The sequence below is a fragment of the Rhipicephalus microplus genome, chromosome 2 (assembly GCF_043290135.1).
Source record: "Rhipicephalus microplus isolate Deutch F79 chromosome 2, USDA_Rmic, whole genome shotgun sequence".
Classification (NCBI taxonomy): domain Eukaryota; kingdom Metazoa; phylum Arthropoda; class Arachnida; order Ixodida; family Ixodidae; genus Rhipicephalus; species Rhipicephalus microplus.
In genome coordinates, this window is record NC_134701.1 from 69,948,812 (window position 1) to 69,975,417 (window position 26,606).

The 26,606-nt window shown below is 41.6% G+C and overlaps 1 protein-coding gene across 1 annotated transcript in view; it reads left to right on the forward strand.

Moving 5' to 3' along the window:
- Nucleotides 1-898: 898 nt before the first annotated feature.
- Nucleotides 899-26,606, forward strand: part of LOC119170845 (protein O-mannosyl-transferase TMTC1) — an 85,513-nt gene continuing 59,805 nt past the window's right edge. The window contains exons 1-4 of the mRNA XM_037422116.2: nucleotides 899-1,071; nucleotides 2,595-2,668; nucleotides 17,533-17,742; nucleotides 18,694-18,772. Coding sequence (XP_037278013.2) covers nucleotides 1,000-1,071; nucleotides 2,595-2,668; nucleotides 17,533-17,742; nucleotides 18,694-18,772 — 435 coding nt within the window. The 5' untranslated portion in view covers nucleotides 899-999. The remainder of the gene's footprint in view (nucleotides 1,072-2,594; nucleotides 2,669-17,532; nucleotides 17,743-18,693; nucleotides 18,773-26,606) is intronic.

A 26,606-nucleotide genomic window follows, 5' to 3' on the forward strand; every position in this document is an offset into this window, starting at 1 on the left:
GAAATAACAATTAGGCATTTGAAAACCATAGCCCATTACGCTACATTCACGTGATACCTTCAACTCTGCGACGCATTTACTCGCCTTCTGTCCGTCGGAAGGTGCGGGTGGCATTTTTTTCTTTTTAATTTGTTTTCTGATCTTGTGTATTTTTTTAGAGGTCACTTTCGTGACGCAAATGCGTCCCTGAAGTCTTGGTGGGCCTCCGCCTAAAACACTTTCGTGTCAAAAAAAGCCGTTTACTCCCTCCGCAACTCCTTGCTACTTACGCAACTACAGGGAATGCAGTGGGTCCAAGAAAGGGAACATCATACTGTCTCAGCCCCTACGTGGACGCGGCTAGCAGCTAGTGGTCAGCGGAAGATCTTCAGGATCAAATGAAGTTCTTTGTCTCGATGAGACGTGCAATTACGTTTCAATAATTATCCGGACAGTAATAAGTGTAGTCAATATGAATACACTAATGAATTTTGGGATGTGCATGAAATGTAACTGCATGTTGAACTAGAACAATAGATTTCGTTGCAGTTTCATTTTTAGCGGACTTTTTTTTCTGGATATTCTCAAAACCAGAAGTATGTGCCCGAAAGGAAGTGCTTGAAAAAGAAACAAGATCGTTCCTCGATGCACGTGCCACTAATAACTTTTATAAATAAGGATCACATTAGTTGAGTGGCGCTCCATTTTCCGAGGAATCAAGTGTAATTTACGCCATGAACCAACCTACAGCAGAACGCCGCATCAACAAGAAAAAACCCTCATTGCATATGGTACTGCATACTGAAAAAGGGGCATAATTTGATGCATCAGAAACAGTTGGTTAAATGTGTAACTGGGACGCGTTACGCTGAAAATTTTCTAATATATGCCTCTTTGTGTGTCTTTCCTCACAGGGCCAATTATTACGCCAATGGGCGGCAGGTGCGTGGTTACCATGTGGTCAACGTCGCCTTGCACTGCGCATGCTCTGCTCTGGTGGCTGTCGTCGCACGCCATGTAATGAGGATAGCTGCCCTCCATGCGTGCCTGGCCGCAATGCTGTTCGCTGCTCATCCGGTGCACACCGAGGCCGTGAGTGTTTCTATTTAATTATTTGTTTATTTATCACTATTTTTAAAGAACATAGCAGGTAAACATCAAATGAGAGAAAAACGAATATTGGATGTAGGCCTGGTATTTGTCTTCCATTGATACGTATCATTTACACCTGCTCCGATCCGTTTCCAATATAGGACATTTGAAGTGCCTAATACAGTTCGAACATCAATTGTAACAATACTGATTGTTGGCCTAGTTGGTACTTGCTTACTGACATGCATTGGCCACAAATAACACAAACACAAAGTAATACTAGGTATTTGCGGCCAAAGCGTGTCAGTAAATCCTACATCAATCACGGTATTTTGTAGAATGTCCACTGTCCTTGTTTCATTACCCAGCAGGTGAAAAACGTGAAAATTGAACTGTTGTAGAAGCATCGATAACCCAAGATTATAAAGCAGTACTGCTGCCGATGTTCACAGCCAACCTTAACTGTCTCGACGAGGATCATGAGAAAATAAATACTTAAACATCCATCATTTAAAGTGTGCGTTCATTTTTAAGCAAATTGATTCTGCCTTTATCTTTGGTTCAATTGCCAACTCTGCAGAGCATTATTTTAGATAAAACGAGCAGTAATTGGCCACCTCATCTTAGGCACAAGTGCAAACTTTTTATGATTGAATTTATCGAACGGGCTATATTGCATTGCGTGACTTGAGGCTGATGGCATCCGATGTGGCATAATATTCAGTCACGAGACACAATAGCAAGGTTGGTAGAAAATTTTACGTGGCGCCATCTCTCAGCGCTAGCAGCGGCGTTCTGCCATAACTCAACAGGAACAAGGCAGAAAAAATATCACAAATCTTGAAGAAACACAACTCATAAAAAGCGACTTTAGTATCTACGCAGCAGAAGCGTACTGAAACATTTTGGTACAAGTGCATTACCGAATACCTAACCCGTAGTTTCGCAGATCAATTAAACATGGCCCATTACAAACATATGAGGCTCCATCGCATATGTCAAACTATCTGTCAAGCCCCGTGGTTTGTAGTGCGACATTCTAATTTTCACTAAATGCTCAATTATGTCTCTACTATATACATAGAACCAATAGTCGCTTTTGGTGAGTACCTTTGTTCTCCATCCATTATTTTGTTTCGCTCTTATTAAATTTATTTACGGCAGGCAATCTCTCTCACCAACTGGAAGTGGGGCTGCGGGCACATATCTAGAAATCTTGGTCTTGTCCCGGCTAAAACAAATTATTCATCCCATAGCCAATTTGCAGTGCCGTTGGGGACGGAAGATACAAACCTTTTCCAGCTGAAATGGTGTGTATGCCGATTAGGACGAATTATTAATTTTTTGCGCGAGTCAAGGCTCACAATTCAAATCTCCCACTTGTAGCAACAACAAAATTCTAAAGATATATAATACCCTTACTAAGACCATAGACACCTAGTTTGAAAGCGGCAGTGGAATTATTTTCACTCTGAGATCCTCCATGTAGTTGCTGATTGATTTCATCTGTCGCCCTTGCGCAGGTGTCGAGTATAGTGGGCCGTGCCGAAGTGCTGTGCTGCCTCTTCTTCCTGCTGTCTTTCCTCTGCTACCACAGGTGAAACAACGTGTATAAGCGGCCAGTGGTCGTGCACGTATACCATTCATTAAATAGGCGTGCAGTGTGTTCGATGCTGTGTTGTTAGACTTTCGCATTACATTAGGTGTCAAACGTCGTATTTCTGTGCGGGCAGAAAGAACGAAGAAGGATGACAAGATAGCGCGAAGACTACCAGCCATTTATTGTTAGTTTAAGTAGCCACTTAACGCACAAAACCAACATTCTTTCAATGTCAGTACCCCAGATGACCATGATGGAGCTATGAATCATCCACTCAATTAATAGCAAATGCCACAATCTTGTTCTACATAATCATAAAGGGTGCACTGTATGCTTCTCGGGCATATTTTTTATTTTGTTTGTCTTTTCGTTAGTCTCTCATTAAGGACTTAGATACCTCATCACTCGTCTCCGAGGTGGCGAGGGCGAAAGATGCTAGAAATTGTTATTACATGATGACCTCGACACACAACCTCTCATAATGCATCAACGTGTAACGTCATAAATGTCCCAGAGTCTTGTATTAGGTAATGTTACGTAACTATATACACGATGTTGTTTTATACCTTCTTCTGGGGAGAGAACGAAACCGGATAGCACGCAACCTCAAGCGAAGAAAGCTACGGCGGTGCTTGGCAATGTCGCGTGAAGACATGGCTCGCGTTTTTTACTGCCTTTACTAGATCCTGAGAGAAGAAAAAAAAAGAAGTGGCCTTCGCTTTCGAGAAGTATTAGGTAAATACGAAAGAAAGCCTGTCAGATCTCACTACAAGATCTTATTTTACTACAACAGCCAAACCGCACTATGACAAATAGAATAATGTAAAACAACAAAAAACAGCAATTTTTAAGTTGCGGAACTCCAGTGACAAATGAACAACAATGACAAGCAACACATAAAAAGAAAAAATCTTAAAAACGATGTATGTGGTCACATAGGAATAAAAAAAACCTAAAACATTTCACATGTGAAAGTAGGAACACATTGAACCCCATTGTAAAATAGTGAACACTGTGGGATGCCACGTCATTTGTAAAGTCACCCTGCATTTTTACTTGAGTGTTAAATTAAATTTCTGTTACATATAATTAACCTTCTTTTATGATGGTTATCTGCAATGCAGTTTCAAATTTTATAAATAACATCAAAAGGTTACCCGAAGGTCATAACTAGGGACCGCATTATAGCAATTTCCTATTTTGTTCCTTGCGTTTTTATCGTGGGATTTTTATATATGAACAATTTATAGGTTAAGAAGGGCTTTTATGGTGTTTTCATAATGCCTTTATTTACCTATTTTGGGTGTTCGTGCCTAAATTTCTATAAGTGCCTATAATGCCTATTCTCCAAACGAGTGCATATATGAGTGCTATTCAAGCACAAGTTTTGTTTTCGAGCGTGGTGTGACGCCGTTATTCATGTAAAAAAAACAACACTGATATTACCGAACACTATAAGGTTCAACGAAGACAAAGCTGACAATCGGCGAGCGATTAGTGGAAGAGCATAAGGAGTGAAAAGATGCTATTTCTGCAGCCCTAAGCGCAAGCACGTCTCAGCGTCTGCAGGGGTAGGAGTAGAGAGAATTAAAGATGGGGTAAGAAAATAAAAGTTACGTCTATGGTCGTGGACGTGGTGACTACTTTCTACAGACACCTGTCCAGTGCCGTGAAAGATCTGAAGTACCACCCAGGAAACCTGGTGTTGCTGTGGGAAAGGAAGAGCAGGTTTTTCTGTGCAGCCGCGGGTAGCTGGAGAACAATTGAAAAACCATGAAGGGCCACTCATAGAATTCTCCTGTTGATTGATTGGTGCCGAAGGTCGCCAAATTGTTATACTTCATACAGCCAAGCCTGAGACTGGCGCCAGCATGTTTACAATCAACGGTGGATTTAGCATACATTATCCGTATGCTTGAATATGCTTGTTCCGTATAAGATCCCTCGTCCCATGTCTTTGTTTGACAAACATGAAAGAATACACAGAACAGGACTTGAAGGTTTATTCCTATTTGTTCCATTACTCAAAAATAATAGCGTTAACAATAAGAAGAATGAACTATATAGGATAAGGATTACAGTCATCGCGTCAAATTAAACAGTGGTTCAAGCTTCTATGTTAAGCATTTTATGGTAAAACTCGCATTCGGAAATAAATGCACCTAAACAGCTCTCTTCACGCAATGGTAATTAAGATTTCAGGATATCTTATCAGATATATTATTTCTATTAATTCGTTTTTTCGTAAATTCATGACAGAATGAAATGGTTTATAAAGAGAACAAATTGTGTTGTGCCAATAGTGGCGCGTTTTATTTGACATTGTAACCCATCTGCTGCAGAGCCTTCGGGTAAAAAGTATGATGTGCACACAGCTTTTGTTTTGTTTGCAATTTGCTCTTTAAGCGTCTCTCTTCAGGTGACATAATAAGTTGTAGTTATACACTAGAGTTTCTTGCGTGCCTAATGAAAAGTTTTTGTACCACGGTGATTTTTCAAATTGGTTCGCAATGAGCCACCAAGGCATGATGCGAATATGCAAGCTTGAATCCCTAGCATCTCGTCCCGCGTAACCGTCGTGAGCCTCAATTCTTCCCTGTTTCCTTCGGTGTCAGGGCTGGAGAATAACGCGATGCATGTGCAACGAGAACAACATGCGTAAGCAAGGTCACGCGCGCATGACGTGCCCCAGCCTACTTCGGCACGTATGCGATCGATGTTGTGTCGTTTCGGCCTTTTCTGTTATGTAATAACCGTTTCTATGGGATGGATCAGTCAGTACGTGTACTTTAGGAGAGCCTGGAAATAATCATGTATTCTGACCACGATACACCACGTCGCTCCGCTGAAACTGCGGTCAGAGACGACGCACCAAATACAAGCTAAGAGTTGTCAGTGTTGGCGAAGGCACGATGCAGGAACGACAAGAAGACGATCGCAAGCGAAATGTGGCAGTAGTAGTAATAGTAGTAGTAGTAGTAGTAGTAGTAGTAGTAGTATATAGTAGCAGTAGCAGTATGTGTGGATTTACGCGAAAAAAACCACGACATGAATACGAGGGATGCCGTAGTGGAGGTCTCGGCACTTTTTGACCAACTGGCGTTTTTTTAACGTGCACTGACATTGCACAGTGCACGGGAATCTGCTTTTTCGCATCTATCTAGATGTGACCGCCGTGGCCCCCATCGAACCCGCGGCATTCGGGTCAGCAGCGGAGCACCTACAACGACTGGTCCACCGAGGCGGACGCTAAACGAGAGTCGATCAGTTAATAGCATATCGAGGCCATTCAAAACAAAAATAAAAATAATAACAAGCTGAGATTCAGTTTGCGTTTTTTATTATTTTTCTGTGCTTTGAGTCATTATACTGATTTTGAAAGGGTAGTGCAAAAACACAAAGAAAAAAAGGCATATAGACAAAGAGCGCTGTCTTCCTTCCCCTTTGTCTTAGCGCTTGCCTTTCAAAACGGTATGAAGTAGCTAGCCCAAACAAAAGTACTCCTCATTCATGCTACACAACAGAACACACAAACTGTACATGCTAAATAGAGTAATGTCACGTGAAACGCTCCCAATGAGGTACCGTTTAAAAGGCAGGATATAATCAGGATGCGGGACAATTTTCTTCTGCTTTTCAACATATAGCTAGCATTTAAAATAAGTCTGATGAAGAGCTTATAGTATGCGACGTCAGCCCACCAATGGTAACGTCAAGGAGCGGCGTAAAAACACGACAATTTCTTGCTGTACATCACTCCCAAAATCTTGGGGTGCACGCCCGCGTGAAGGGCAAGTGGCATTCTTAGAAATTGAGCGTTTTTCCGCAACATGTAATTTTGCAATATTAACAGCAATAATCCGGAGCGCCCAGCGCACCATTACGCTTGTCATCTCGGAAGGCCCAAACGTAGAGAGAAGTTCGTTAAAGTGTTCACTGATGGAAGAGAAATTGGTCCTACGGGAATAGACCTAGCATCGCTCTCTTCTTTGGGTATCAGTAGCCTGATTACTTGCTCCTGCATGGCCCTGCCCAGCCACAACGAAACAAAAGAGACCTAGGAAATTGTCAATTGAATGGTGGACACTTGACGCACTATGCTAGACAATAAAACAAAAGACCACATACTGCGAATCGTGCAGGAAATGCATGCCTATGTTCAATCGTTGATACCTTTCTGCTATCTTAAACAGTATCATTTTTTTTCTTCTTGCCGTAGACACCAGTCACCGACGTCGTTTTTTCGGGTTATTTTATTTTTGTAGAAATTTATTGCGCCTATAAATATGATTTTGAGAGCCTAAAGCAGTGCTTCACCTGCCTGTCTGTAGCGCCTAAAATACACTTTTCATTCCCTAAAAATGCGGCCTCTAGTCTTAAGTGTTTGCTAATGACCTAATAAATGAATGCAGAATGCTCAGAAAAACATGCAACTAATAGATGTCTAAAGGTTAGCATATTCGAGATCATACCATCAGGCAAACCCACCAGCAATGTGTAAATATAACACGATGATATCTTTCTAAAGAACGCTAAAGATTTGCCCTCTAAATATGTTATTGGATTATAAAAAAAAACCTGTCTTAAGTAGGAACTAATACTGTAATCGCAACTGATGCATCTATGAGTGACTAGAAAGCAGATATGGGTATTTTTTCTCATTTATTGCTCTGGTCTTTTTCATCGACTAATTTGCTATCCATGTGTTCATTTTGATCATCGTCGTCGGAATTAGAAGTAATAAATCTAATTAAATAGTTTATCCCAGCAAACATTCATCTAGTGCGATTCATATCAGCGCCAAGTCACTGTGGTATATTTTTAAATGACACGGCTGGCTCACTAGCACGAGCATCCGTTGATGGTCCCATAATGCCAATCACGCCTTTTACAGCTTATGTTACAGCAGCGAGGTTCAGATAATGTTCTTTTCTTTGGACTCAGTAAAGATTACTATACCTAATTGAGACTTCTCGCACTTGCATTTCTCATAAATATTAAATAAGTTAGAAAAAAAGTGAAAGAGGTCTTCGGCAACATAATTGAAGCTTATTTTATGAGCCAATTTTACGATAACTGCACGAGTATGCCTTCTATATCACTTTGGAACAGAGAAAATAGCTGATTTGATTGATGTGTGGGGTTTAACGTCCCGAAGCCATCTATGTATCTAATACACAGTCAGGAAAAATAGTTCTTAGGCGTTCATGTGTGACATTGAAGGTATTTAAAATACAGCGGTTTTTTTTTTGTTAACCTTCTGATTGGGTTTTTTTTTTCAAAAGTTTTAGATGACAGAGCGCTCATTTTGCTAGCAAGATACTTTTTAGTTTCTTCCACAATTACCATATTTCACGTTTTTCAATAATTTACACTCCCTTGTGGTTGTTTTTATCTATGCTGTTCATTTTCAGTGGCTTCGAATGATTTGAAAAGCATCATTTTTTTTTTCACATTGTGAGCCTCTTATCATCATTGCGCTGTTCAAAGTGGCCATCGTAGGCTCTTGTAGCAATAACATAATAAAAGGAAAGTAAACAGAATATTCTGCTTAGTGGGTATACAGTGCGCACTTTTTGAATATGGAGGAAAAGGTTGTGGCGTTTGCTATACATAAGGCGCATGTTCCACGGCTTCATGGTGATTATTTTTAGCAGAAAGATGATGGTTATGCGCGCATTGCGATTGTGCAGTGATACTCACGCCAAAAATTGGCTTCGCGAACTCAGATTAAGGAACTGTTAGTCTTCACTCGGACATGTCTTTGTTCTTTCTGCTTTTGCAGCAAGCCTAGCTTTCAGTTCATATAAGGAGAAGTTGTTACCAGGGGCGCTCGCATCAATGGTGGAAACGCGGCGCTGAGTAGTACGCCGTGAGCGCAGTGAAATTTATAACGAGACATCGCAGCCATATGAGGACGTAACTTTTACTTCTGCGTGCGTGTGTGCATTGTCCGCACGGTAAAGCTGTTAGATAAACTGTGCCTCTCGCTGCGTTGCGGCGTGAGCACTGGTCCTCGGCAAGAGCAAATGCAGTTAGTGGACATGACCTTCCCAGCGGGTGTCTGTCAATCAAACTGACTGACGTGTGACCTCAGATATGAATTCGTTTATTCTGAGAAGGCCTAGTCCAACTCTTGATGGTGATGATGATGGTGTAACTGTCAAATGTTTGATGCGGTGGACGCTAAGCAGTAGCTTCCTTGCATATAAAACAATTTGGTCATCTTGCTCTATTCGTGCGATGCTGGAGCCGTTGAAGAGCATGTGATAACCTATCTTCTTCCAGCTTTTAGGTAGGTCGTCTGCTCACCTCCTTGGTGTGGTTAGAAGAGAACACCGCCTTATCTTTGTCTTCATTTTGTTTTGTACTAATTAGAAAGGTCTTAGTGAACATCAAACTTAACATTATTATCTTGATTGATAAAGTTTCATGTATAACGGCAATAATTTATTCGGGTGCAATTGAAAAGGTAATGGCTAATATGAATATATTTACCTTACCCTAAACAGCATGATCCCAATTATTCTTATTATTATTGTCTAATTAGCGCGATTTTACTTAGTCTGTTCGTAATTGGAGTCACACTAATATGAATGAATTAGGTAGGATGACCTTATAGCTGTACATGGCTTCATTGCACTGTCTTACTTGCCACTTAACCTGCCAAATATTCCGTCCAGCCAACTCGCTAATTAGCCGGACGCACGTCGTTGGGTACTAGCAGACAATGAGGACGACAAAGAAGGCGCGCACCGGCCAGTCAGCGCACTAGAATTCACAGGCCGACTATGACAATTAACACGTGGCCTCGAACTTTGCTGCTGTTGCGATCTTGCAAGGCGCTCGGAGGAGCATAGAAGCCACCATGCTTTTTATTTTAAATCAGATCCATTTCAGGTGTTGAAAGCTTCAAATTGAATTCAAAGAGCCCATCTTCAAAAATAAAATATAATCACTACACTTCTTCGGCCATATTTATTGTATGGTTGTCTTTTCACAGTGATTGCCGTACCACAGTGGAACGACAAACAAATGAAAGATGTGGCTCTAGCTTGACAACACCGCCCAACTTTATCGACCGTCCTTGACGTAATGGCGGGTTTCATCGTAACCAATGGAACTCCGCACGCTGAGTAGTTGATTTGACTGTTGAGTTCTGTTGTGTCGTTCAAATGGGTGTGTTGCAGAGAGCTTGTAAAGATAGCGAGTTTCGCCAAGCTCGGGTAACCTTGCGTCAAATTCAAGGAAACAGAAACGCCCCTTTTTCAATGCCTCAAGTCCGCCTCGATGGAACAAAGAGTATAGTGCTGAGGTTGCTAACACGAAGATTACTGTTCGACCCCGGCCGGAGCAGTCATATTTCGATAAAGGTGAAGTGGTAGATGCCCATATACTTTGCAATGTCAAGGCGCCTTAAATAGTACCAGATGGAAGGCTGCGCTATCTCTCATAAACATATCGTGGTTTTTGGGAGGTAAAACTCCGCACATATTATTATTATTATTATTATTATTATTATTATTATTATTATTATTATTATTATTATTATTATTATTATTATTATTATTATTATTATTATTATTATTATTATCATTATTATTGCAGTGTCTCAAAATTGTCTTATTAGACTTTCAAAGCTTCATACATAATAAAGAGGTTCAGTTCAAGCATACAAAATTTTACTCAGAGACATGGAATATATTTATTTTTCGTACAACTACGAGTTCTTCAGAGAAGCCATTGCCGGCCAACGTGGGAGTGGCTTGCTGCGTGCTGAGCCGTGCACTTTAGGAATGTCAATAAAGTTTTGTGTCGGTTCATCCTCCGTCCGTCCGTCCGTCCGTCCATCCTTCCATCCATCCATCCATCCATCCATCCATCCATCCATCCATCCATCCATCCATCCATCCATCCATCCATCTATCCATCCATCCATCCATCCATCCATCTATCTATCTATCTATCTATCTATCTATCTATCTATCTATCTATCTATCTATCTATCTATCTATCTATCTATCTATCTATCTATCTATCTATCTATCTATCTATCTATATATCTATCTATCTATCTACCTATCTATCTATCTATCCATGTTCCCACAAGCATTTCCGCGTATAAATCTTGCACGCAATTTCTTTTAGGCCACACAATGACACTGTACATCTTCACACAACAAAATTTGTGTTCGAAATCCCCTGTTGGGAACCTCAGAGGGATGAAAATATTCGAAAAAAAACTTATGCACGAACGTAAGCAAGAATAAAGTACAAGAAAGCTGATGACATAAAATAGCCGATATTCAGGACGGCTTTTTTGATGAGCTCGAGAAAGCATTTTGCTGTCCAATTCATCATGATATAAACAACCCAGTTGCTCAGCCACACTTTTTAAAAGAAAAAATGAATTTACCTTGTATATTTGCGGAAAAATTGTGCTCTCGTTCAATTTTTTTTATGTATTCCTGACTGCTGAATTCTTGCACACATTTTGACGATTGTTGGACTGTCGGCCCATATGGAGTTACGAGCGCTAAAATACGCGCACTGTTTGGAGTTCTCAGAAAGTTTGAAAACCAGTTTCCTACACAAGATGTGTTTAGCATGTTTTTTTAGCTATACCAAATAAGTTAAGCTGCCCGACTTCCGTCGTTTCGGTATAAAGCTTCGAAATCGCTTTCTAATTGCCTCTCCAGTGATATGTGAGTCACTCTGAGGCATTCACGTGTGTTGTCGCAATGAAAATACCATTTAACCATGAAACAATTACTTATCTTCGGCAAGTTTTGAGGGTCTGTGTTGTAGAGACCTAGTGGGAAGAAAGAAAATGTTTGAACAAAGGTAACCTTTTCACGTACTTGGCTACACACAGACACACACAAATACACAACACAAACACAGACACACAAACACACACAAAAACTTCACAGTCTTTTTGTAGTTTTTTGCCAGGCAAGCTGCGCAGTAACCTCCAGTGCTGTCATACATCACTAACAGAAATCAATCTTTCCGGCATTATTTTGGCGCAAATGGCAATCTCCGTTATCCACCGATAATAAACTTGCGTGATAGATTGCTTCAATGTAGACGATTGCTTCTTTTCTTAAAGTGGCAATGACACGCTCATTTCATTTGTCACTTTTTGCACCAAACGAGAGGCCAAGCCTTTGAAGGCCTAGAAAGGTACTGCTGAGCGTGAGTGAGCCCTGAAAACATAATTACACCATGTTCTCATATTCTAGTTTTGATTCCTACAGTACTTTAAAGTGGCGAGGGCTTCTTATCACGTGCTCGCGCAAGAAATCATGTCGTTTTTACGCCTGTGGTAACAATGGAACTGCTTTGATTTACCTAAACATATTTATTGCGTGAGAAAGACGCCTGCTACACGTTTTCTCTGTACGTCTGGCGAGCTGAAGAAGCGAGCTCACAAATGCACTGTAGCCACGGAAATAGCAATACGAGAAGATCCTTGTTTCGATTAACATACGTGTGTAGCTTCGTGCGTTTACTGTACACTCGTGCATACCTGCAACGCGACCACAAAATTTTGACGCCAGGTGGTTTAGCTGGCCTTCAAACGTTCACCTGATATTGTGGTTAAACAGTGTTGTGAATCCAAAAGAGCGCAGTGATGACACCTCTCCACAGCGTATCGTTCGAAGTGATGTCACGCCTGCCCCTCTTGCGCCTCTGTGGCTCAAAATCATGGAGACGCCTTCGAAGACATGGAGTAGCAGGGATTTCGTTCTAAAACAGAATTTTTATAATTTCGCTGACCTGTATTGAAACAGAAATTTTTATTGCTTATTTGAAACGCCCCTTAACGCGATGGATTTGTTCTTGTCAAGAAGTCAGGGAACGACCACTGGCATTTGCAAGCCAGCAGCACAAGTGTTTTAGTTATATGGCCACCGACCTATCACGCAAGGTTATTTTCTGCAATGTTAGGAAAACCACTAATACGATACAATTCGTTGTAGGACATCGTGGTAACGGTGACTGCTGAAAACAGATGCCCATTGTTGCATATGCTAGCTGCGATGCACATCAACTATAGTGCCACTACGGAAGTTTACTGAATATAGTTACTAGTTTTCGTAAATTGAGCTAGTCCATCCGCACGCATATGAATCTCCTGTGTGTCTCTGCATGCTTGATATTCATCTGAACTAGCTTTTTTGCGTTGATTGCAACGTACGTTTATTATTATAGAGCGCAAACTGCTTGCTCCAATAAATTCTAATGAGATAAAGAAGTGCTGTTCAGCAAGCATAAGCTGTACGTATAAATAGAAAGCAAATGTTCACTGCTAATTTCAACGAGTCGTTGTATAAACTCCTGTTTATAAACGCTCCAAATGAAAAATGCGCGATTATAGGACAAGATGGACAAGACTGTATTACAGGAATGAGTAGTCCCTTTATATGTCACCACTACGAAAGAGCCCGAGTTCTTCAATTCAAAAGAAGTAGTCATGCAATTATACCTGAACATTAAAAGTTAATTAGGTGTGGTAACAGTGAATTTTAAAAGATATGTGTGTCAATTGCAGTTATAATACTTTTTGGACTTTTACGTCTCAAACCGATAGGTGAATATAGGAGACGCCGTATCGGAGGGCTCCGGAAAGTTTGACCATCTATGTTCTTAAATGTACATTGATGTCGCGCAGTACATGCGCCCCTACCATTTTGCCTTAATCTAACTGCGACCATCGTTTCGGGTCAGTAGTCGAGCATCCTAGCTCCTTATCCGCAGAGTTTGACGTGAACTGCAGGTCGAACAGTTGCGGCAGTATATGATGCCATGAGTGCAAATCTACGAGAAGACTACTAAAGCAATCGAGGAGCTCACTTTTTAAGTACGTGTATGTCGGTCTACGTAAGTAGATGTGTGTGTGTCTGTGGTTTCGTGCATGTATGTTTGTGTGTGTGAGTACATTCTTCTTTTTCTAGCCAGTTCTTTCTTAGTTATATCGCACACAAATTTCCTCCCAAAACTTTCAGGGTTATATTGTGTAGATCAAATGCATATGTATTTATGTCCTGGTGCCAAATACAATGCTGGTAATAGGTCCTCATTCAGTTTCATCAGCATGATGGATAACGGTCATATCAAAATAAAGGCGTAGAACCCTGAGTTTTAACTTTGCATCCTATAGCACTCCGCAGCGTAAGGGACGGGGAGCATACAAAATGAGAGAGAGGGAAACCACTGTTGATAGTTTTCAGCTAGGAAAACCCTGACCTTGGTGCATATTTAGCGCCGCTAGCCTCACCAGTGCATTTTTCATCAACTATGATAGAACGAAAAAGAATAAGGCACCTTCTCTGTATTTACGCAAAAAGCCTGAAAGAACGTGGAAGCTGGGCAGCCTTTTTTTTTTTGCTTCTCTTCATCTTTTTATTTATTTCTTTCTGATGTTTACTATGTTTTTTTCACTCTCTATCTATTTATTACTTGATCGCTTTCTAAATTTTTATGCGTGGTTCTTGTTATGTAGTTTTTATGTCCATAGTAATAAAGTCCGTACATGATATCATCATAGCACTCGAAGGACCAGAGGAAGGGGAAGTTTTTTGGATCGGGAAAACGCTTTTCAGTGGTTCGTTATTCTCAAATATTACAACATTATCCCTCATAATTGATGATACTGGGATAACATTGATCACTAGTCTAAGCAAGTATGAACACAACTTATTTCCTTGGCGTAAAATTTTCTGTTGAATATGTGCAGACAAAGTTACTTTTACAAAAAAACTCGGTCGTGTTCTAAAATATGGGCTGTGTTACAATTCTTAGGCAGCACATAGACAGTCTACGCAGACTGCTTGGAAGACAGCACCGAGCCCATGCTGTCCGAGAATTAGAACACTTCTGGACGGCTTTTACGCGACGATGCGCCACCTCGCATCAAAAAAAAAAGCTAAAATAAACAAACTTTACAGTTGTATTTGCTGGCTCATTTCGTGTTGAAATCAAAAACAAATAAACGTTACGCACATTGAGCGTCTGAAAAAGCGTCTGCTTGTGTGCAGGCGATGATTCCGGCGAGATTCGATCTATCTGAGCGATTCATTGAACCGCCGTCTTCTTTAGACAGCAAAGTACCCTGCAACGTATTTGTCTACGACGCGGTCTTCCCGGAGCTGTCTGTTTTGCCGGCTACGTGAAAATTAGGACGGAACTTAAGATGGCCGCTGTCCATTTAGCTGTCTATTTAGCCGTCTATAGTGAATATTGGAACACACCCAAGTTAGGTAGATCCTAAATTTTTTGCTCACACTCACTCTGATAGACTGGATAGGAATCGGGTAGTTTAACAAAAAAAAAGAATATAAATTTAAATACTAGCGGAAAAAACAACACAAATATTGATTATTCGTAAAATATTCTGGAGAAGAAGATTGAATCATTTATATTTACTGAAATAGCAATGAATGATTGATATAACAAAGACTGTTCCTGTAGCCTCCATTAGTTAACTGAGAACGTTTTGGTATTAAGGATATTGGGTGAATCTTTTTCACTGTTCGAGAAAACCTTGCATGGCCTCACACAACTTTCCGTCGCCGTGCCCAAGGGCATGTGCATCTAGGGACAGTAAATTTGATGTTGTCAAAGCTAATCTAGGGATTTGTAACGGCATTTCTAGCGGTATATTTTTCAATGTTGAAAACTTTCGACAAGCGACCAAGAAACATTCAACAGTTTCCTCTTCTCCACAAAAACAACAAAGCCGGAAAGAGTCAAGCCTGCTGTGAATAAATTAAACTTAAGTGGGGGAAGACGACAGTGTAGTCTAGTGAATAAAGCTTCCAGATCTCTGTTACGACATGAGGAAAGTTGCCAGGATATCATTAGTGCTTGAAATCTATGGAATTTTCTGAAGATGGTGTATAGAATTATTGAATAATTATTAAATGCATGGAGCTGGTTTGGCTCCTCCTTGTATTTGTTCATTCTGTAGCAAGGACGCACCAATCGAGCATTATTTATTGTTAGTAAACCGCTTTAAACTACTGAGGAGAAAGATTATAAAAGCGGAGTTTATTCGAAATAGATTGCACTTTATTATTTCAGATATTCTATCTTTGTGGGCATCCGCATTATATCATTGTCACTGATTTCTTTGTTTCTCGAAAGAAAGCTTGTTTAATTCTATCAGGTTGGTTTTGATCTCGAGTATTTATATTAGGATCAATAATTTATCATATATATTTTATATCTCATTAGTCATAATATTCCTGTGTGATCACTGTTACTTATAAACTATTTGTTTTTTGGTCAATGCACTAGGGTGGGTGCGAGCCATACATATAATCCTTGTATGCTACAGCTTGCTATGCTATATATGGTTTCGTTCCTGTATGACAAGCGAAGACGACAGCATGCGACAGCCTGGTCCCCTGAGATGCTTCGCACTTAGAACGCAGTCGGACTAGTGGTGCAACACTAGCTTTGCTGTTGCTCTTAGCGTTGCGTAGCAAGTGCAAGCTGACGCGTTTTCGATCACAGCGTGCCTTCCGCCAGGCAATCGCGCTGAATGCTCGGAGCAGAATTGCATGGCAAAAACGTTGCCTATGCATGCACACACTCGCATAAAAAAAAGTCACACGTCAGCAAACTCAACAGTGGCATAGGCGAAAGCTCTCTCAGCAATCTTGCTAATTGGCTCCAGAGGCCGAAGTTGCAGCGTCATGCATTAGCACGCAATTCTTACGTTAGGCTGAAACTGAATCGGGGAAACGTTTAGCGGGCAGAACTCAGTACTTGTTAGGAACCGCAGCTTTGCGAAAGAAGAGGGTCCTAATGACTGCCCCAATTCAAACATGATGTTTGGGGTTTTGAAAAAGCAAAATTTCCAGTTCGATGAAATGTGAGATGTGAATGTTTTGAAGTGATATTGCAAGTAAACCGTCAGTTTTTCGCGCTGCTTCCTAAAAATAAAAATGAAACGCGTCTATGCAGAGGTTTTAGTTTTAGCTCCTTTTGTCATGTCATTGAAGTATTGTTCTCATCACACTTGTGCAGCGAACGGTACATGGTGTTTACAATTCCCTGAAAGTGAAGTGCAGTGGAGTGTATCCCACTTATTTACTAAAGAAACGTTTTTTTGTGAGCAGCATCTGTTCATATGTACCGAAGGTGACGCCGCCTGGCACTACGAGTTCATTGCACAAATGAAGATGATCATTGGCCGGAACCGCATTTCAATTATACTTTTCATGTGCTATAGGTAGTTCTGTTGTCCCAATAACTTCTCACAAGCTGCACGTGGACACGATCATGAAAGGCTACAGCGCGCTTAGAAGCAGACTAATGAATAACTGAGAAGAAAGGCGCCCAACAACAGCTGCCATTTTATTTCTCGTATATGGTAAACCTACGAGGGTCTAACAAGCCAATGACAGTGGTCTTAGGCAAAGCACCTAAAAATAGTTATGATAACATTATTTTAATTTTGCAAAATTCCTGCACCTTCATAATGTTCAAAAACTCTTAGGTTCAATTTTTAAAGTGTCCCGCAAGAAGCACACACAATATTTTCTTTCCGGAAATCAACGTCATACACTTCTACTAATTCACAAGTCAGCTTATACTTTTCTTTTCTGAAGACTCAGCTACTTGTTGTGCTTGTGAACCACTTTTCGAGTGGTGCTCTGTGATCAGATGAGAAAAGCACAGAATGGCCCATGAAGCTGGCCCACTCTAAGACACCATGTCATTCTTGTCTATTACTGTAAAAAACATGATGAAGTACTTGTCGTTCTCTCGCCAACAAAAAATAGAGAGCAGTGTTGAACGCAAAACTATATTATTCCGTATATTTCTTTTTTTATTGACTGTAACAGCTGCCAACTTTCCAGCGATGTCCGAGGAGGTCATGCAAGGTCAAAGTGGCTCGCAGCCTGCGGTCTGCTCTCTGTGTGTGCTCTGCTTTCTAAGGAGCAAGGCATCACCGTTCTGCCGCTCTGCATGGCTCTCAGAATACGAACATTAGTGCTTGATTATACGCACCGGGAGCACCAAGCACAGCGTCTTAATAGTCACTGCCGACAATGGTAAGTAGTTGCTCTAACTTAGGTTCCTTAAAATAAAAATTTCCAAGATGGCATTCTGCCAGCATGGAAAATAGAATATGGCAGTGTGATAACCTGCTGTAGCAAATACACTACTTCAAATATACCACACTCAGTTGCGGTTTTCAAAGCTTAACATCACTCAGCGGAATTCTTCAACTAGATGTGTGTAAACATGTTAGTCGCACTGCGTGACCCAAATCTTCGTTTGCAATATTGTTGCTGTTGCAAAGTAGACACCATAAACAAGGTCTGTCACCTTAAAGAAAGAGAGGCTCTCCACAAATACACGTAGCATAACCGTCACGCAGCCACTCTAAGTTCTTCATTATAAAAACCTGTCCATGTGACACAAGTTGAGGGAACAAAAGTATTCAAGAAATTTAAATTTCTACACATAACGTGACATAACATGGCGTAACATGACGTGGCATAATTTGTTTGAAACTTCTTGGCAAACTCGTGCTAGAATCAAGCACTCGCAGCTGGATTCTAGTGCGGAGGAAATGCTTTGGAAGCTGCCGTCACGGAAATACTACGGCACGTTGATTGTGGATGGGTTTTCTATAACTAACTTAGTTGAACGGCGTTTCAGACAGCCAGCTCAAGGTGAGACATTGCGAGACAACTGAAAGATGTCTTTTCAACCTGGTGCTTACTGAAGCACCGCTTGTTTCGGCATTGTCGAAAAGCTTGAAAAAAAAAACCTTTAAAAGCCATTCTCGCATCGTAGAATATATGATCCCACTTAGCATAAGACAACCCACAGTACTCTCGCAGAAGTATTTCATAATCGGCCATTTGAACTGTTCTTGCTCAGTAGTGGTATACGAGTGCAACCGAGTATTTTTATAAAAGTACTTCACGTATGCCCTTATAATTTACAAACAGACCTTCGTACAGCTGATGAAACGAAGTTTCTCTAACTTTCAGGCCAATATTCTGTTACTTCATACGAGACACTGTCCACCGATGCATCACGGATCGAGAGCTTGTCGCCCTCATGGCATTGGTAAGTTCATCATTGCTTCCCATGTACCTTCGTTCAATCGCGCAGTGAAAGAAGTGATATGAGTGACAAGGAAAACCTTTTATAGAACACCCAGCGATAGGCGGCATGACACCTGTAGTTCGTAGTGACGCTCCTAGCGCACAAAAAAAAAGCCAAATTGATTTTGTACGCATCATTCATACCAGTGGGTAACAATATTCTCAAACTTGCTTTTTTTCCTTGAACTTCTAAACTAGAAATGTGTTACGTATTTTTACAAGTCCCAGACCCATCAAACACCTGAAAGTAGCGTGCAAGTGCATCGAGGTGGGTTTAAAACATACGCACGTACGTTTTGGCTGCGTCTTGTTTATGTGCAAGGACCTGTGTGCTTATATTGTAATATATGTCTTAAGCAAATTTCTCTTTAGTAGCTGGCCAAGTATGTGCGCAAGCACGGGTTTACGCACTAAAGAAATATAGAACCAGCATCCCCACAACTGCTGCTTATAGGGCTGCAACATCTGCGCCTACTTCTTCAGAAGGATAAAACAGATATAAGGGAAACGTAGAGAGGAGAAAAGATAGAGAGATGACAAAAGAAAACTCTGCCGATAAAACAGACCGGAGAAAAAAAATAAGTAGCAACTAAAAAACTGTCTATAAAGCTGAGTCGGCGTTCGATTTTTGTATGCAAGCTGGCAGAGCTTGATGGACGTGGTCAAGCCGAGCAGAGCGTCTTCCCGGAAACAGGGAGTTTTCCGGCGTAGAAGTTAAATTCCGCAGTATCATCTAATTCCGCAGTATCATCTGGTGTACCGCAAGGGTCCGTTTTAGGGCCACTCCTTTTCTTAATTTACATTAATGATCTTCCTTCTTGTGTTTCTTCTTCTACTGTCCGACTCTTTGCAGACGACTGCGTCCTCTACCAGAAAATAACCAGTCATGTCGATCACCTTAACCTTCAACGCGACCTAGATAGCATATTCGCATGGTGTAACACATGGTTCATGACACTTAACATATCTAAATGCAAGAGCATGCAAGTTTCACGTCGCTCTACCACCCACTGTCCGCGTACTTATTCCCTCAATAACATTCCATTACCATCTGTTGACAATTACAAATACCTTGGTGTTCACATATCTTCTAATCTTTCTTGGAATAAACACACAGAATATGTGATTAACAACGCTAACCGCATGCTTGGTTATCTGCGCCGTAACTTTTCCTCTGCGCCATCGTCACTCAAGTTAACACTGTATAAAACATTGGTCAGACCAAAATTAGAGTACGCATGCGCCATATGGGACCCAACTCATGCCATTCTCATTCAATCTCTCGAAACCACTCAGAATCGCGCAGCACGTTTCATTTTATCGAATTATTCACGTCATTCCAGTGTCACATCCATGAAGAGCACCCTAAACTTGCCTGATCTTTCATTGCGCCGCACATTGTCTCGCCTTAACCTTTTTCACAAAATCTATCATTATAACAGCCATTTGAAGGACGCCCTGTTTCATCCACCTCGCTTCATATCACCAAGGATGGATCATCGCTTTAAGGTGGGCCTACCATCCTGTCGCACCAGACTATATAATGATTCATTCGTGCCAAGGACAAGCGCCGCCTGGAACCACCTTCCCGCCTCCATCGCCTGTATAACGGACCAAAAAGACTTCAAGCTCGCCATACATGATGCCCTGTAGAATTTTTCTTTTTTTCCTGTTTTCTGTTTTTTTTTTTTAACTTTTTAACTGCACTTACGATTGTTCAAACCACTCCTTTCTGTAGTGCCTTCGGGCCTTGAAAGTACCTTTAATAAATAAATAAATAAATAAATAAATACAAATCCCTAGTTGAGGTTGGGCCGCCTCATATCGAATGCAGAGCTCTTAAAAAATGTCCGGAGACACATGTACTTAAATAAAAGCCTACTCGTACATCAGTATTCTATTGAGAAAACTAGTACAATTATTTAGTTCGCTTTGCAAATGCAATGTGGCAGGCTGACGTAAGAAATTTACGCACTAGGTTTCTTTTTCGCTCCTCTGTGCACAGTTTCAATCACAATGTTCGCAATGTTTCAATCACAAGCGACGCGCAGATGAATGGCACTCTCACGATAACGGCTTCCTGAAGCTTCAGGGACAGACAAGGATTATAGGAAACTTATAGGGATGCTAGTCAGACAGTGTAAGATTGTGATAAGGGCACGCTTTTAAGACACAGCGAAGTAACAACTGATTGATTGATGTATATGTGGGGTCTAACGTCTCAAAACCACCATATTATTAGAAGAGATGCCGTAATGGAAGGGCTCTAGGAATTTAGACCACCTAGCGTTCATTAAAGTGCTCCCAAATCTGAACACAAGGGCCTACAAGATTTCCGCCTCCATCAGAAATGCAGCCACCGCAGCCGGGATTAGAACCCACGACCTGTGGGAAGTAACAACTCAGCCTCCTATTCTTGTTCATCTGTACTTGTCATCTGTATCTGTATTTGTAATCTGCATCTGTATTAGTGCGTGAGCAGCATGGGGCAAGTTTCTATCTGCTTGCCCATTCGCGTGACATTCGAGTTTGTTGTTATCGCGTTCATTGCTTCGCCCTTGCGACAAAGCTGTGACCCTTTTTTTTTCGTATGTATGCATGATATTGCTTGCGTTACACCAAGTCACGAAGCATTGGAGAGTTTGGGCTCGTAAAGCATTCCACACCTAATAATATCATCAATGCGCTGGAAGGGCAAAAGGAAGAAGAGATCCCCTTAGCGCTATAGCGCTTGTTGTGTATGCTGCAGGGGGCTATGCTATACAGCGCCTTGCCTATACGTTACGCGAAGAGAACACGACAGCATACAACGGTCCAGGTCCGTAATGTGCACCGCACTTAAAATGGGCAGACAAAGGTGTTGTACTCGTTCACTGTGCATGATTCGATCCTGCTGTTGATGGTGATGTCTCGCCAGCGTGTCAACATACGATGGCTTTTATCAGAAGCTCGGGTACTGAATATAAATGCAGTGCGCGAAGGGTTTGTCAATTGTGAAAACTTGGTCAGATAGAAATGCCCTTGTCTGAGCTTGTTGGTCGCACATAGCGAGGATATTCTAGTCAACAAATGGACGCAAACAGAGAGATGATGTACTACTGGAGAAGCAACTTAGACGAAGTACGACCAATTTTGCTCTGTCACGTTGGTTTACGGTAGAAATTATGGATAGTGTAGTGCTGGAATGGTTTGAAAAGAAAAAGTAAAACAAAAAACATCATAGATCCATGAAGCTAATGACTATGAATAGGCGAAACAGTAGGATCATTCGGTGCGACCGCAAATCACCCATGCCATTGACCGCTCACGCTTGTAAATGACTCACAGAATGGTGTATACTAAGGTTCGTTGGCTATATATGCTATGTTGTGTCGAGTTCTGAATTCATTTTGCCTTCACAATGACCACTTTGTGGTATCGTATCTAGCCTCAAATTGGCTAATACGTAATTTGTGCACGTTCTTTTTGTCGTCGTTGGTTTGTTCCGGTGATATCATATGCATTGTAGAGAATATCGGGATGTCATACACGGCACAAGCCAGTCGTTATCCATGATTAATATTGTCATATTCTTCATTGTCACCAGCGTCATTCCCACGGTGACAGCGCACGCCAACACCGCCAATGGAGAAGCCTCAATCTTAAGGACATATTTGCAGGTTTGTTTAGCGCGTGAACATAGGAAAGAAGAAACAGGGTAGACAGAAAGAGCACTGGCCGCCAAAAATAACCAAAGATTTCTGGACAACTGCTAAAAATGATCGAGGAAGGCAATATTGAACCATCAAGATTAAACAAGTCATAAGCAGTGGCGTGGCATGTTTCAGCTTCGCTGGTTTGCTATCTCTAGCAAGTGCATCATCAATCAGTTTTGTTCGTTGTACACTCTATCCCTGTGAATAAGGCTTGTAGTATAAAGGTAGAAGTCATTGATTGTGTGAAACCGGCCTCGTGGCTATATCAAGGCAATCGTTGCCGAGACCCATTTTAAACGACTTTTACACTTCTGAGTTAACGGAGACATGTAAAAACAGTGGAAACCATCTGATTATTCTGACACGGCTTCTCGGTGTCATCATGATGTGTCACGTAGTTATGGTTCATCATAAACGAGTGCGCACTCCAAATGTTCTGTAAATTCCGCTACTCGTCACTTATTCAATAAAAGACAGCGGTCACCCCGCCAAATAGCCGATGACGTTACGGGAGCGAAAAGACCCTGGCCTAGATGACTCTTCTTAGGCGAGGGCCTCATTATAAAAATCTCTCTCGAAACACGGGATGCTTTGCCCTTCCACAGGTTTCACGTTAGTGGAGAAGAAATGCCCTACTCTACATCCTGTTTGTCGCAATATTTTAATTTTTTTGTCTTGCCTAGTGCCAAGCAACAACGCTCTCCACTTTTTTTTTTGCTTTAAATATTATGTCCTGTATCGAAGTACAGATGGAAGAACTTCCGTGGCAATACGAGTACCAGTTTCTTTTGCCATGGGTGGCCTACACGTTCTTATAAGCAACGAATGCCAGTCGATAGGCGACGCGGTTCGCTACAAGGGGCAAATTAGTGTGCCTCGTTTCACATCGATCGGGCTGCCGCGCTTCGGAGGGAGTCATTGAACAAAGCAAAGTCGTGACAATTGTTTTTTTCCTCTTTTTGTTACGAATTGTGTCGCTTTTACAGTTCTTTATCCTTTCTAGCTCTCGCTTCAACGTGGGCTTCGTACCTGGGTGTGATGTGTAATTACTTTCGCAAGAAGAGAGATTGCTTGATAATATAATAATAATCGGAGTGAAGCAGTCATCCCGTTCCCGACACTCATTCTCGCTCTATTTCGCTGTTTGCTGGCGGGCTGTTGCTAGCGCATCGTGTTTTGTGAGAGTTGTATTGTAAGCATCCCGTCACGAAACAGTTGAAGGAGGGAACGAGAGCACGAGAGGGAGCCGCACAGAATCGGTCGAGGCTCTTTTCACGTTTCAGACGTGAGAACAGCCACAGAACGCGCACTGTTTCGTATACTGCTGTCGATGGAATTAGTAAAAAATGGCCTTTCTATTAGTTTCTTGGACTTAAACGTGAGCATTTTGGCCCGGAAAATGCAAATATCCTGTTTTATACCTAGTATACCCCTATCCTGTACTGAGAATTTGAGAGTCACCACCAAATGACTCGTCAACAGCGACGCCAACCGACAACTAGCCTGAACGTTCGACTGAATCGCAGTAGAAATGAAAAGAGCATTAAATACGATGACATAATCGAGCATTCTTTTCGCGTTGCTACAATAATTCATATATTTTGAAACCACGCTGAAAACTTCCAGAAACCGCTTTGTTGTGCTAGCGAAAGAGCCTTGAAGGAGGATTATGGAATATGGAGTCAATCAATTACCTGAACGTGGTCGCGCAGTCTGATGCTGTCATAAGTACCAGTCCTCAAAATTATGTATTATGCATATTACTATCCAGCACCTCTCTATTCGGTGCTTTACGACGTAAGAGGAGTAGCACGGTGAAAAACGGCACTGCCATTGCGGCCACCACTGGACCAAATCAAGCCGGGGTGCTCACGCGCGGAGTGCACGCATGCGCAGTAAACCACCGTGCTTGAACATGAATCACCCACGCACTCACTGTTTAGAGCATGTGAGCATGCGACTTCATATTGGCTGCAGATATAAAAACTCTGATCAGAAATGTTTCGCGGCGTTTTTTTTTACTTTACCATTCCGTGATCTGATTCACTGATGGGTACAGATTCTCTCGTGCTAAATAGAAGAATAATTCACCACAAATAATAATTGTTGGTTTGTTTGATGCAAACAAAGTGTTGAAGACTTCGCGCTCTTCAATTTCTAGCGTAAAGGTATAATACTTGATGCTTCGAAAGTGGTCTTGAAAAATATTCTTTTTTATTTCTCGGCTTACTGAATGGCTGTTTCCTCCCTTCCGTCCCATTCCTCCTCCTTTTTGGGAAAATATGCTGAAAGAGTACTTCCCCCAGACACAAGCTCTGCCGACTAAACATTCAGTAGCGTAACCTTTTCTTTAACAAGACAGTGAAGGGGTCTACCACTATTTGCAAAGAAAATTAAACGACAACTTCCCAAATGAACCCCGACAGGCGGCGAAGCAGCAGTTCTGCGCACGGACGCGATCGGCGTTTTTGACTCGCGCCTCGTCGATGTTGGTATTCCACTGCCGACGCTTGCGTTCCGCTTCCCTGACTCGTGCCTTGTTGGTGTTGCAAGGGTGACGTCACCATTCGCAAACGCGATCGGTTCTGCTAGCCCTCGACACGCCGGCGACGGCAGGGTGAGGCCAAATCGCTTCGGTGTATGTTTTGGCGGGTGAAGGAGCTTCACTTTTCGGCGTCCTCTCTATCGCAGATAAACGAGCCGAATGAGTGTTCAATCGATGTGCACCCGAACGTTGAGTGGTGGAGAGGGCGAAAAGAGAGAGGTTACATGCGTCGTGTGCGCGGCAGGCGAGGGAGAGAGGGACATCACCGCGAACATCGAGGGAAGGCGTCACTTACTTAGTACCTCCCCATTGCCTCAACTGGAAGCTATTCCATGAGTTTAACAGCATCCTTCTTAACTTTTAACGGTTTCAGGGCAACCCCTTTGAAGTTCTTATCCAGTGCTCGTCCAGAAAGTACTACAAGACCGCCTTCACCGAGGAAAGTGGTTTTGTAGTACTTCATTTTGACTTATTCCACCAAAAAGCAAGAAAAAGCACTGTACAAGAATTTCAGGGGAGTTGCCCCATAATCGTCAAAAGTAAAGAAGGATGCTCTTGAACTCATGAATCAGCTTCACCTTGAGACCCTAGTAGTCGGTGAAAAAGAGCAAAGTTGATGTGCTCTGTCTTTTTCACGCTTAAGACACATAAGTCGGAGCGCCTTATGAGAGCCATTGTTACATAGGAAAGTTCGTGGCATAAGCTGGACGGTAGGTTTCTTCAAGGCTCTTTAAAAGCTCTTGTTCCCGATTATTCGTGTGACATCGACAGTTAAAGTGTGTTCGTTTAGGCTTTGAGGGCTGGAGAGCTAGTAGCGAACACAGCTTTTTATGTTAACATCAAATTGCTGTATTATTCTGTACCCCGTAGAGAACTGTCTTCATTTCTGCCTGAGGCCAATCAATCGCATGGCGAGACCTATTTCCAAGGTGCGTGCGACCTTGCAACTGACAACATCATTGAACTTCTAAAGTTTTATCTGTAGGCAACTTTTATCACCTTCGATGACAAATTGTTTTTACAGAAAATCGGTATATGCATAGCGTCATCCGTTGCTCCGGTGCTTTGCATTATTTTCCTAGGCAATTTCGACAAACGCTTATGACAAAGCCTTCATGATCACCGGGTAGACCGCCTTTTTAGATATGTTGATGATTTTGTTGTTTTTCCTAATATTGGGGTAAGTGACTATGTTTTAGATGTCATTGGTAACATAAATTCACTACTTTAAAAAGACTTTTCACATTTTCGTTTCACGCATGAAGTTCCCCAGGAAAATTTCATTAGGTTTCTAGATTCACAGTCTTGTTTCATCCTCCTGTTCCTGTGTGCTGGAAGTATAGTCCAAAAACTAAAAGGAATTTTTTGGCTTATGATTCCTCCCACTCCAAGCTGGTAAAAAGAGGTATCGCCAATCTTTGTCTGACAAATGCTGTTACTAATAGTTGCACTCATATAATACGAGATAACGTGGCTGAGCAGCAAAATACTTTTGTTGGCAGGCTACCCGAAGTCGTTGATAACATCTGTTGCTGAATATGGGTTTCAGCACCTCA